Source organism: Chlamydotis macqueenii, chromosome 4 (assembly GCF_036417535.1).
Source record: "Chlamydotis macqueenii isolate bChlMac1 chromosome 4, bChlMac1.mat, whole genome shotgun sequence".
NCBI classification, from domain to species: Eukaryota; Metazoa; Chordata; class Aves; order Otidiformes; family Otididae; genus Chlamydotis; species Chlamydotis macqueenii.
This window is the reverse complement of record NC_141559.1, coordinates 72,258,836-72,273,277: the sequence shown is the minus strand read 5'-3', so window position 1 is coordinate 72,273,277 and position 14,442 is coordinate 72,258,836. Positions and strand designations below refer to the sequence as shown.

The window sequence follows — 14,442 nt, the reverse complement described above, 5'->3', positions numbered from 1 at the left end:
GATAATAGGCAATCAAAACTTTATTAGCAATCATCATCAGCATCTATTATTCATTGCTTAGATCAAGCTAAGAAGGGGAAAGCTGCACGCATACCAGAAACAGGACTTTGAGCCAGTCTAAGCACAGAGTTGGAAGCCAATTCCATAGCCTTGGAGTGCTGAGTCACTGCATAAACTTTAGCACTCAGTTACCATCTCAGTTATTCTGTATATAAAATGGATTTTTTTTTTCCCAAGAGACATTATTAGCATTAATTAATTCAGGCGTATACATATTATTGGCATTAATTTCTTAGTGGCTACCAATTCAAAGTTAAACTATTTGACTGGAAGTTTCAAGTACATACATCTAAAGCTGCAGGCATGCAACGTATGCAAGCAGGCACCTCAGGTTGTAGAATATGTGCACCTATATATTTATGCACAAACTAGTCCCTAAAGCATGTGTAAACAGATACCTAAGTGTCTCTTATCCTAAATGGTCTGTTTGATTCATGTCCTTCATACTGTAAGCATGCTGGATAAAGATGTGTGTGGACTCTGACAGGAACAGTGCTAGCATGCAAAGTGTCTTCAGTACAGGCACAATTTGTGCAGGTAATTTTAGTACCTGAATTTTAAGTTTTTGTCACAGTATCAGTTTTTTCATTATGCTAATGAGGCCTAGCATGACAACCAACCTGTATTCCCAATACGTCCTACAGTTTAGAAACTCTAAAAATAAACCTGAAAACAATCCTCTGTTTCTTCTCAGTAAGTTACTTTAATTTATATTCAAAGAGGCAACCAATGTAATCTCTGTTTATTTCCCTACCTTATTTTAAGTCAAGTAACTATACAATTTACCCCAACCTTAACAATTACTTAATAAGGAAATTAGCAAAGTACCAGAAATAGCTGACCAGAGAAGCACGCACCAGTGTTTTCTATCTACATGCTTCCACTGAGATTTATGTCTCCACCTCTTCAGTGTAACCAGACATGGCTGCTACTAGTAAGAAGTTAAGATTTTCATTATCCAGCTCCATCTTCCCTCTTTATTCAACAATGAAAAGATTACAAGGTAATTAAAATTTAGGCCTCCCAATCCTGTAACCTGACCTGTGTAGGCAGGCATAAACTACCTACACAAAGTAACAACCCTCTGCAGAGGTACAGAAATTCATCACCTAAATCCACTTCCAAAAAAAAAATTGTTTTCTTCACATAAAGCCCTCCCGCCAGGCATGCACCTCCAACTGGTGTTTTTCCCCACCACTGCATTACTCTTGAAAGTCTGCAACTCCGAGGTCACCAAAACCAAATAAGCACCACTGGACTACTGAGTCACCCTTCCCTTCTCATTCCCTGTTCCACTAAGCAAGGAAAAAACCCAATTATTTTGAGTGATGGGAGAAAAAGAAAGAGAGATTAAGAGGAAATATGTTTTAGAGGAATAGAAAAAAAAAAAAAAAAGATGCAGTTTCAGGAAACAGAAGAACCGATAAATACCAAGCTAGGATAATATATACTGATTGGCAAGAGAAAAGTGGGAGATTAACAACATCAAAAAAAAAAATTCACCTGGTGGAGATTGATCAGGTTATGAAACAAGTTTATTTTCACTTAAAGAATATCAAGTGTCTGGTATAATCTAGCCAGAAGGAAGAAGAACATTGGACTGATTCAGGAAACAGCCGGACAGGATCCATTCCCATTAGGGCACAGAAACCTCACAAAGATTAATGGTTTTTGTCTGCTACAATAAACCCCACAACATTTTTCACTCCTGTTTTATGGTATATTTGTTTTGATGCAAATGAGAGGAGTATAAAAGAGAAACAAACAAAAAAGTTTAAAAATATATACATTGTGCATTCTGGGCAGGCTGCCAATGTGAGTATAAAACCCCCGTTCCATCAGCAAACATGGAGCCTCACCAATTTACATCCAACCATTTTACACCAAGAAAGACAGAAAAGTTCCCCACCTTCATGGACAGTATTTATTTTTATTGTATTTAGTACGAATAATGAACTATATCTCAACAGAGGGAGGCACTATTTGATATTTTTGCACCAGTTGGTGTCATTTGTGCTTTTCCAGATCCAGGCGCTTTGTAACTCCCCCAGCCTGACAACCACATCTGCCGCTTTTACGCCACAATGAGCAGAGGAAGGAGGTGAGCCCAGAGCAGAACATATCTAGGGATTGATCAGCTACCACCCCTGACTCAAGTGCTAATCTTAAGCACTTGCTTCCTTTCAGTTTTTCCATCCTAGTTTTATAAACAACCAAAGCATCTGGTACATCTATTACTGGTAAGTAAAAGGGCCTGATTTCCCTATGATGCGCGCTAGCATCAATTGTATTTGAATGCAGTTCACACCAGTTCTTCTTCACAGCAGCTGTCAGCAAGGTCTGAATGACCTTGTTTAAAGTGTTTACGTTCTCAAAAGAAAGCAACATTATCTGAAGCCTGCTTTATGTTTATTTTGAAAGAGCAGAGACTTTATTTTGAAGAGTCCAACTGAATAAGTTTTCAAGACTTGTATGAGAGATTACACTGAAGCGTGAATAGCAATACTTGAAGCATGCTGTACATGTTGTGTAGGCCAGGGGCATATAATAGGAAAGCAATGTGTGCTTACACAGTTATGGGAGTATACAAATTGCTATTTGGTTGTCTTTGCACAATATGTTGGACAAAAATTAAAACAGAAACAAATGTGCAATTAATTTCGCATCTCGTAAGTTTAAAGGATAATGACAAATGAACAATCATAGCCCTAAAAGTCCTGAGCCAATACTAAGCAGTCTCCATTTGATCTTACTTTCTTTCCTGAGAAGTTCCTTTTTATGACTAGAAGTTTCTTTTTTACTTGAAAATACCTTTGTGTTGCAGGGACCAGTGCCCCAGGCCAAACTGTACTACCCAGCTTCTAGTATAACAACAAGGTATTGCAAGGATTCACTGTCACTATGAGAAACAACACAAGGTTGAAACAATGCAGCCTCCTTCCAAACACATAAAAAGGCTGGTGTGCAGCATGTCCTGGTCACAGACTTTTCCCACTCCCTATTCCCTTGCCAACTCCTTTTCTTGGTTTGTCTCTATAAAGCTCCTTACACACAGAGATGAAGACTGAGTCCCCATACGAGCTCTTGGGATAGTATGACGTTTACAAGTACCTAAGCCATAAGGTATTAAGTAAACCATTTGTTTCTAGACCTGAAGCTTATGTGCTACATAAAAAATTCACATAAGACTCCTCAAATAAGTCTCCTGTAATTTGTAACAACTATTCATATATCCTGGCAGAATATTTCAAGAATATTTCTACGGCTTCAAATAAACCAGAAAAAGTAGCATAGCAAACATTGCAGCAATATTCTATTTATTGATAGCAGTGAAATAGTTTCACTTTTGAAGTGTACATAATGGGTCTACCAAAGATTTGTGGTGGAAGATTTATAGAGATACACAGAAAATTAGAGCACAAAAAGCCCACTTAGCAAAACAAAATTACCATATGAGAAGATAACCAGTATGAACTGGCTTAACATAGGCTTACCCTAGCCCTGGTTGTGTGCTGATATACACCTGAGCGTGCAGTTTGTGCACACACAGGCAACAAGAATATTACTATCTTAACTCATGAATGTTAAGGAAATAAGAATTAATTTAGGAATTTGTTTCAATCACTACATATTCCCAGTTGTCCTAAAACACAATATAACCTGCACTGGTATTGTATTTCATCCAATCATGACTGCTTCCAAATCAGGATTATTTACTAACTTCAGTACAGTACTCAAAAGCAGTAAGAACTCCCAACAGATACATCCCAACACAATAAGTATTTCAAAGATTTTAAGTAACTTTGATGAAAAAATTTCTAAGAAAAGGAAAAAAATGGCATCTTGCAAAGTGGCATCAGGAAGGTACCTTATGCTCTCTATCATTGTTTGTCTCTACTGTTAAAACTCATTTCAAACTCTTTCTTACTGAATCACATGACCCACATTTAAGGAAGAGAAAGAGTAAGAGGTGTTGAGAGTCTGGATAATCTTGCTGTATTAGCATCAGTCGGCTACCAACTGGACTCAGCAGCACTTTGGAAAGAGAAAAGAAACTGATCTATTCTGAGAATGGGGCACTGGGGGGGGAGGTTTTAGAAAAAGCTGAGAACTTACCTCCACAAAGAGCTCTCCAGCACTTTCCCCATGTCAGTGTGATAATACTTGGTAAGGATCAGGATCACCTAAAAAGAAAATGAGAATAAATATAATGATATATGTAAACTTATATAAGAAACAGAAGTAAATAATGGGCAGCATTTTTCTGGTGAATGCAAAAGTGAGGCTTCTGAAAACCTGAACTGTATTTCACTTTATTTTTACCTCTTACCAGTTTTGCTTTTAGACTGAGTTTTTTTCCTTTCTGAGAAGAGTGATTTCAGCGTTCAAAGTTTTCTGCAAACCTGGTGACTTTGTAAAAGATTGCCCATTTCACAGGAACAGGGGAGTTGGAACAGTCACATAAATCCCTCCACCACACGAAAGCCCCCAAGCTATTTGTATGACTTTCTCAGCCAGAACCACCAATCTGCTTCCTAGTTTAAATTTAGGAGGCAATGGTCTTGGACATCTACAGACACAATTTCTTTTTTAATCCAAAGTATTAAACAATAGTGATTAACTTTGATTATCTAGACAACAAATTCAGGCAGAAAATGAGCTTTGGTCTTCCCTACAAGATCAGAAATGCAATTTTCATGTCTACAATTTTTCATTCCTAGAAGTGTCACCTTTTTTTCCCCTTCAAAAACCAGCTCTGTGCTCTGTAAATTACTCATCTACATCATCAACAGCCAATAAAATATACAAACAAATTTCATGCACAAAACATCTTCAGCCTATGAGAAGAAACACTTTTCATTCACTCAACATCTGACAAAATCACTGGCCAAACAACGTAAAGCACTAGTCCATGACTGGTGTATAAAGTTGAATGCTGTGGTTTATATTTAGATCATTTAAAACAGATTTCCTTCCCTTGCTGCCAGTCCATATTAGTGGTTCTTATACCCATGTTCCCATAGCAACTCCACAGAGGTAGAACAGGAAGAACCCCTCTTTCCTTGCACAGCTGTTGGCTTTCTTTAATGCAGGGTCAACGTCAGTCTTCAGCAGTTTGGAGCATGCTGTTACTTAGCTGGCACTTCCTCTGCTCCTGACCACCAGATGAAATCTCCAGCAAACAGCAACTGTAGGCATTCACTTTGATTATTCAGACAATTAATATTCTGATGATACATTCATGCTGCAGTCTCTGTATGCTGGAGCTTGTGAAAGAACAGAATTCCAGACCATGGGTGTTAGGTACATGGCACTTTGAAAATAACACAGTGTTTTGCAGAACTGAGCTGTAATACGAGTCCCAATCAGGGTTATCTGAGCCTAATAAACTCACAAAACATATTCCTGGATTAATATTGATATAAGTAAAAGCAGAAAAAAAAAATCCATAATTCACAAAGAGGATTATTCTCTCCTATTCTCAGGAGAGTCACAATCTATTAGACCACTTTGTTGGAATTTGATGATTTATAAAAATAAAGGCTTGGTTTAAAATAAAGCAAGAAAGAAAAAAAAAATCTGTTACTTTTAAATAAGTTACTACAAGACTTACAAAGCCAAGAGAAAGAACCATTTCCCAAAGGGGAGAGTATCTGCTGATGAGGTTCCTGGCTACAGCCCAAGCACGCTCCATCAGGTCAGCTATTTATTCTATTGTCAGTGTCTTAACTACAGCTTTCTGCTGGTGCTTGCAATTAAGGAGAAAAAGAAAGAAACCTCACTACCGGGAGCATCTATTGGCTCCAATTATTAAGGGAAAGTTTCAGACTGTGCTTTTCTGAACAATTTAAGTTCCTCTTAGGCCACAAAAAAATGACCTGGGAAGTTTTTTTTAAGAGATACAAGAATGCGTATTTGGTGCATGAAAATAAAGAAAATATCAAAAGATGCGAGAGATTACACTTTATTTCATTACATTCATGCAGAACTGGAAACTGAATCCTGAACTTAATAAGCTAACCTTTTTCATCCCTGTATATCCTACAACCATAACTTTTAAAATGCAGATGGTTTTCAGTAACGTATGTTGGAGCCACCCCGCCACAGAGTAAGCCCGATGTTTCATTTTGAATTAAATTGGTTACTATCACACACAGAAGATCCTGTTGGGTTACCCTCAGTTTACCTGCTCTGAACTTAACCCCTATGGAAGCATCAATGAAGCTCCTTCCAGATGAGCCATCTCTGTAACAGTTCCTGTCCTGAGTGTTAAAGACTGTCAGGAACAAGGGCTCACTGCACTGCTTGCTCGCTGTAGTTCATCCAGGGGATGCACACACCGAATCTGAAAGCTACTGTTGTTCCACAGACTCCAAACGAATGGCTTTCAGGTAATTGCAAACTGCATTGGGGAGCAATACGATGCCTATTTATGCTACCTTAATCAGAGTCATAGCTCTGAGAAACAGATCTCAGTATTTTCCAAACTGATTGGTAAATTCATTTAAAAATTGAAGTTTCTTATTTTGCATTTCAGAAATACAGACAATGACATAGTAGGAAAAACAAAGCCATAATGAGCCATCTTTGCATCCTTAAATGCTGTTAGCAGATTCCTGTTGCAACCTAAGTAGTATGAGGCTGTCAGGGGGCTGACCACTATTTCAGCTACGCCGGTGGATTTCATCTCAATGTCCAAAGAATGTAGGTCAGCTATTTAACAGATTTTACAGCATTGCCCTCTGGATTGTGGCCATCTTTTCAGGCTAAATTGTGATCCTGCTAACCAGAACAGTGTCTTTTTCTCAATTAATAAACATATCCAAAGAACAGGAGGAATCATTTCACAGTATAAATGTAAAGGCCTTCAGGATCTCTGGATTCTGTGCATCATTTGTAAGAGCAGAGCCCTATTTCACTGATTTCATTTCAATGGGACTCCATAATTACAAGCAATTTACAGGTTGGATGGAAGCCAATGGTTCATACACACGGCTGTCCTAGTGAAAGCGCTTGGGTGGCCTGTAGATGAGGACAGTCCTGAAACACAACAGCAACTGAGCAACTATCAAGAGTATGATTCTCAGCCAGTTCATACTACCATCAGTCATGGACAGCTAAAATAAATTTTGCTCTTTTTTTTGTTATATTTTATAGCTAAAATAAATATAGGCAATGGAAGAGAACTAGATTTACCAGATTCTTTATTTAAAGATGGATTTACATGGTCACCTAGAAGTCTCCTAGTCCACCCAGCCTCCTGTTTTACGAGGAGACTTACAAAATCATTTTAAACCATTTCATCTTAAATTCACCCACAGTTCTTTGAGTTAGTTCCGAGAGTATGTCAGTGGAAGTGGCAACAGTAATTCACTGTTGTGTGCAATGGATCTACAAACGCCTGATGGTGCTTCTGGTCAAATATACCTAAGAAACGTATCCCTCCTGCTTTCATTGCCCTGAAACAAAAGTCCCTAGACATTCCTTCTTCCCAGATTCCTCAGAACATGTTACACCAATAAGGCTGTTCTACCTGCAACCTCTAAAGCCTGAAAGCTTTAATGAAGCTCGAAGACTGGAATTTTGGTTGTTTGAGGGGTTTAAGTAAAAATAAACTGATATTTTGGCCCAAAATAAAGACATGGGCATCTGGCACGTATCCCTTGCTCAGTATTTGAGTGTCACAGACTTCTCTTAGAAGCAGTCTTTACTGCACCTTACAGCTTTCTCTTTACTTTTCTGCTGCTTGCTCTGACCCCAGCGTGTTCTGCCCCTTTACAGCAAGATAGCAGATCACTGCAGTTTCACCGCCCTTCAGGAACACTAGAATAAACAGAGCGTCATATCTACAGTTCTCTGCCAGATTACCCATATAGAATTCAAGAGACAATATTCTCACCCTTTTCCTTCCAAGAAATGGTTTTATTTTCATACTACATGACAGGCATATGTCATGTCACCACATCACACAGTGCAGATTTAAAAAGGAAAAAAGGAAAATGAAAACTTTCAGGTTTTGTCACAAAAGTAGTTCTCTATTACTTGCTTCTTTACTAAAGACCTTGACGTCTCCATAAAGCCAGAGCTGGCAAGTATTTCTACATATGTGCTAAGGAAGAGAAATCCCTTAGGATTCCAAAAGTCATATGCAATGTGCATTGAAACTAAGTTTTAGGTAGGAGTAATAACTGAAATTCTGGTGAATTTGTTCAGGCTTTTTCATCCTCTCCTCTTTTTTGGGGAGGGTGGGAGGGTGCCCAGAGAGAATTTTGATTATCCCATGCCATTCCTCTACTTCCGTAACTTAGTTCCTGCCTGGGTGCATTCTTGCTGTTATGGCAGTTACAGCTCAAAACTGTTCTCCAAACAAAAGAGTTGCAGCAGTTTCTGATCCAAAAATCCTTTCTGGATGTAGACTTGTCTTCAGGAGTCCACTGGGTTTTCAGTGAACGACAGACAAGGAAAACAAATAGAAAATTCCACAGATACTATTATCCATGAATAATTAAAGTTAGAATGATCTGTGTTTTTACCCCCTCCTTTCCTCTTGCTCTCTTCTGAAAGTACTTTGCAGCAAGGCAAGACCAAAAAGAGCAAAGTTTCACTTTAAGAGATACAATGTGCTTTTAATAATTTCCTAATAAAATTTTGGCTTTAAAGAAGCCCATTTTAATCCTCTCTTTTCATCACCATGTCAGCTAAGAGGGGCAAGAAAGAAAAAAGGAACAAATTCTAGATCAATCACTTTCCCTGGTGTTTATATTTTATCTTTGGGGTTTTTGCCTTTTCTGTGAAGGATTTGTTAAGATCCTTCACTTTTTGATAAACATTGACTTATATAAAAATTCTTTCCACGCCCCCACCCATCCTCCCTCCAGGATGTTTTCTTTCACGGACCATTTTTAACAGAGTTCTCTCCTTTTCTATCTACATGGAGATTCTTTCCAATTAAGTTTTATTTGACCCCTGCCATTTGTGATTTGAAGTAATTATTTTTTTTGGCACCTATTCAGAAGTTTAATAGCAAAAGACTCATACTTTCAAATGCATAACTGCAAGTATGATTGCAAGTTTTTGTATTTTCCCAAGTTTATTAGAAGGGGAGAGCATGCTGTGAATACTTCTGGGCAGCCAGAGCTACTAGGAAAACACACTGCTCAGACAGACTCAAGTTCTTGCAAACTTTTTAGCATCTGCTTAATTTAATTCATGTGAATGAACTCACTGAAATCAAGAGAAGTGTTTATGAGAGTCACTTGAACAGGCACTTAATACTCTGTATGACTGGAACATAAGCTGCTGTTTTGTTCAGGAACACAGCCTAACTCACCTTTTCAGCTACTAAATGGTAACTATTTCACCATAAACTGTAACTATTTTAGGGAGATCAAGATGTTCTAGGCACAGCCTATTAATTCGTCACCACCACCCCCTATACTTCCAAAACTTTCTTGACAACTAATAATCAAAAAACTCCTTAACAAACTATAGGCAACCACCTACCGCTCCAATCCCTCAAGCCATCTCCATTTTTGGAGTAGCAGGCTCTTCAATCATCATGCTAAGGTCGACATTAGTTTTTATATCATTATTTAAAACAAAGACTCTTACAAGAAAAGTAAAAACCAAGAGATTATTAATAGGAAAGCGTATTACCACAAGTCTGCCATACCACTATTAACAACTTCAGAATAATTTGATTATGCTGGGAGAACTGTAAATGCAGAAAGAGCATTTAGGTTTAGTCTGTTGCAGCATTATGATGAAAGGTGAAAAAGGAGACATTTAGACCATTACTAAAGCTATTAAGAATTCACTGTATAAGCTTCTACTCCTCTCTGGTAATAAAGTTCATAAAAGCAACCCATGACTTAACATGAAAGACTTAAAAGAATTAGATTTATAGTTCTTCAAACTAAATTGTATTGGGAGAAGAGAGAACTTACTGTGTATGAAGTCACTGACTGGACCAGTGCACTGTCTTAAGCATTAGTAATAATTCTGTACAGTTAATTTATTCATAATTCAAGGCAAGACACAATAATGGCTCAATTCCTATTCACTAAGAGGTACTTCCATCCACAAGAGCCTAATAAGTGCACAGTCTTGAAAGTGGTGGCTGTGATTGCTTCCGGATTCAAAACCACTTTAAATATAGTACTTTACACACTGACCCTGCAAACATTTCTACAAAAGAGTAACTTTAAGATCTCCAGTATATTGAATCCACTATCTGTCACAGAACAGGATGGTATTCTGTTAGCACTGTACAAACACAGAACAAAAAGACAACCTACTGCCTTCACGAGCCTACAGTAGAAGTTCAGAAAGAGAAGTCTTCACATCATCAACACCTGATGTCAGATTTACAGTGCAAGCTCCTATGAAAATTATGTTTATGTGATGGCACTGCATGTACACTCTTTGGCTGCTCATCCCTACCTTATAATTCTAAATCCACTGACTAATTTCAGTCATATTTAACAGAGAGATAGACAGTTATATGGCTGAAGTAGCCAAAAGAGTTCATACCCCAGGCCCATCTACGTCAGTAACCTGTCTCCAACAGTGGCAAACAAAAAATATACAAGTATAAGAATGGGAGAAGCATATAAATAAAGATGCTTCTCAAATATATTTTCCAGACTTCGGTAATTTGCTACTCATGCCATTGGGTTGTTACTTCAGCTTTTAGCAGCTTGCTGCTTGGATAAGCACAGGCTTCTAAGTGGTACTGCCTGACCCATCAGCACAACAGCGAATATTGTGTTTGTAAGTTTTAATGCTTAGTCTTCAATAAACAAAGCATATGTAAAATTGGTCAGCCAATCTGGATTGCTGCTACTCTAAGATATTAATCTTGCTACTCACTTATTTAATCATTAGATGCAGCTCTGAGATTTCTGGTCACACTGCAGATGCAGAGCTTGCTCAAGCAAACAGGAACTCAATTTAAAGGCCACAGAATTAGAGGGCCCAAAATTCTAGATTAAGTCTGCAGTTTGGGAAACAGCATCTAACATTTTAACTACTTGTTCAATTAAACTTTCTGTTCTTCGTCAAAGAGCTCAAAACAAAGTCACCTCTGACATAAAAATCTGCCATTGCCTTTTTCTACACAACCAGAGAATTTTTTAGGTTTAAATATTTAACATAGCATTTGATAAGCTCTTAAAACCACATGTGCAAACATGCCAAGAGAATAAATTTCTAAAGCATGAAGCAAGAATATTTTTTCCTAGTCTGGCTTGACTCCCAATTGTAAATTTTTTTGAAATGTAGACTAGCTGCACTTATCTCCTCTAATAATGCATTCTAAAATGAATTAACAATCCTTCCTGCAGAAACAAACCTAATGTCTGAATATTCTTTTCCATTCCCATGAAAATTCAAAAGGAAGCAGAACTGATATCCAAAGAAGACATATGTAAAATATCTTTACACTCTTCTGGATATTTCAGGAATCCAGTATTACAGATAAGCAATTCACCTTGGTCATCAATGTTATACAGCTATTCACTTCCAGAAAAGAAACATCAAATTTTAAGTGCTGTTTGTGAAATATTCCCAATCTGCCAGGCAGTGTTACTGCCCAAAAGGAAAATATGAAAATAGAAAGTAAGCTTCCAATCACTAAGTTTTTTTTCAAAGCCAGTGTGTTGTGTCAGGTCTTTTTAAACAATACCATATAAAAATAATTATGCTCTTTTAAAATACATTATTATGTAAGACATATGGAAACAACTGTAGAATATACCACAAGCTAGAAAAACTGTTCATTCGATGCAGAGCTGTTGGCAGATACGTTCATGCTGGTTACTCTGCCTCACAGCTGCTCTGTCTTCACCAAAACCACAGGATTAAATATCATTGTACCAGATAACATCATATTTATCAGAGGATGCACCAACCTACAATGACCTCAAAATTACATTGAATTATCTCTGAGAATGGCTTACGGTGTTCAAATAAGACCTAACTTCCTATCATAAAGAGGCTTTATAACACTGTATATTGAAGCAAGGACTTTGACATTGCATCAAGATCAGCCAAAGAGTCGCAATGTTTAATATCCTTCTTATCATGAATAAGGACTAGACTTTATATTTCCTGAATATTGTAGGTACCCAGATTTGTTCTTTATAAATGAGAAAGATAAACATGGCCACATGATCTACAGAAGTGGACAACAGCATGCTCCTACCTGAAAGGTGTACTGCCAAGACAAACATGCTAATGATCAAGGCAGTTATGTTACAGTGACAGAGGGATCCTGATTAATATTTTAGTTAGAAGATTAGAAACATAGCAGAGGCAGATACAAAACTTGTTTCGCACCTTTTGTGATACGGAGCGCGTGTGTCACATTGAATGGCATGTTAATGCCATAATGTCCAGGCCTGATTTTGTCTTTGGAATAAGGGATGCTAAAGTACCCTAAAGAAAAACAAGAAGTCAGGGGGTTGCCTAGTAAAACAGGAATAACACAAAACAGATCTGGGCCTGTTATTCAAGTGCTATCTAAAAAAAGTCCTCTAGACCCCCAGCATGATCACCCTCCCAGTAAGGTGGGCCCAGGTGCCTCTCCGAGCAAGGACTATTTGCTCTGCAGCTTCGCACAGGGCCAGATGAGGCCCAAGGCCACCCCCTTGCTGTCCTTCCCCTGGGTGGAAGTTGGCCTCTCTACATCTGCCTTTCATTTTAACTGTTTCATGCCTGCTTGTCTTGCTAAAATAATTAATTTCAGCACAAGTACCAACACACTGTCCCCAATACAGCATGAAAGGGAACCATTCCTACTCAAATGCCAAGCCCATCTGCTCCTCATGGCCACATTCAGAATAAATTTGGAACACCTCAAATGAAATGAACAGAATTCAACTACTGTAAAATACTGGGAATGACCCCCTTTGAGAGGAAGAAGGATGAAAGCACATTTATCTTCAGCATTATCCCTGAAGCAGCAGAACTTCATATCCCTGCCAATGGAAAGGGCGTAAAGGAGCTGAGGGAACATCCAACTGGGTTAGGAGACTATTAGAAAGGGCTTGGGAGCAGTTGGGAAAATTGGTCAGGGGCCAACTATGTCAGAGAAAACATTGGAAGGGGCTGGGGGAGTGCTGGAGAGTTCTCCACATTCAGTCCAAAGCCAAACCAGGAGGTTTCCAATCTGTGAACACTGAGTTTTCGCCAGCTTTCCTCACTCAGCCTCCACCCTAGGTGTTCATTACTTTAAGAGCCATGGGGCCATTAAAGCTAAGTGGAATTACACAGCATTATCTGTGAAAAGAAACAGCTATTTCACTAGGCAATGCCACGTCATTTTGGATCTCTAGCTAATACCCTCCTGTCACACAGACACTACGCTTTAGTTTAACCAGTATGAAGACTATTAATACAATCAGTCATCTTAGAGCCAGGTTTCAAATTAGCCTCACATTCCAACCTTAAACCTCTAATACATTTTAAATGACCTTCAGATCAAGTAGATACAAGCAGGAAAAGATCGTAGGCCCTGATAAATGAGGTCTATATTTCTTTATTTTACTCCAGCAAAGACTTAGGCATTCAACAGATTCTTTGGAGACAGTTTTTGTATGTCAGCATTTAGCAGGCGGTAGCTAGGGCTGGCAAAGCAGTTTCAGTAACAGTCTACTAATGTGAAATTCTTCCCCTTAGAGACTGATGTTTTTCATGCTTGGTCTCTCTCCTGTGATCCCAGATTGTTTTAGGAATATGTTAAGAAACTCTTTCTTCATGTTATGAGAACTACTCTTTTCTGTCTTCATAGATATAAGGATAGCTACAACATTAAGCAGCACAAGACTTGGAAGGAAAATATTTTTGATTCGTGCCTAGAACACTTCCCAACAGTTATCTCCAACACTCAACACTTTCTCATGGCTCCACTCTGTAAAAATGCAGTAGTTTCAGGCTCCTCATGTCCCCTTAACATCAGGCAGTAGTACTGTCTGTTTCACAGTAGGGAAATGGAGGCAGAAATGAATCACTCTGATTTATCTCATCTAACTTTAGGATGCACTAGCCCCTAGGGACAGAGACAGATACCTTTGGAGATCAGTTTTGCTTGTCTGGATCTGAAGAGTCCTTTGGAAGTACTTTTTTTCCCTACGGACCTATACTTCCAGCTGACCTTCTCAGAAAGACTGGATAAATCCATGCTTAAACAACATGAGGAAGAAGTCTGAACAGGGCAGAAAGCAACTTATAAAAAGAGGACAAACTGAGAAGCAGGATCAACAGAGACAACAAATTCTGTGTGCCACTAACTGTAAGGATCTTCTTTTCCAATACCTGATGCTCCCAGATGCACATCTTGCATCCGTTCAAGACCACTTACCCTAACATGGGTACCCATGG

At 38.4% G+C, this 14,442-nt stretch overlaps 1 protein-coding gene across 1 annotated transcript in view; it reads right to left on the bottom strand.

Moving 5' to 3' along the window:
* The window catches only part of SORCS2 (sortilin related VPS10 domain containing receptor 2), a 576,005-nt gene that overhangs the window by 386,762 nt on the left and 174,801 nt on the right, over nt 1-14,442 (bottom strand). The window contains exon 2 of the mRNA XM_086747245.1: nt 4,177-4,244. Within this exon, the coding sequence (XP_086603371.1) occupies nt 4,177-4,244 (68 nt within the window). The remainder of the gene's footprint in view (nt 1-4,176; nt 4,245-14,442) is intronic.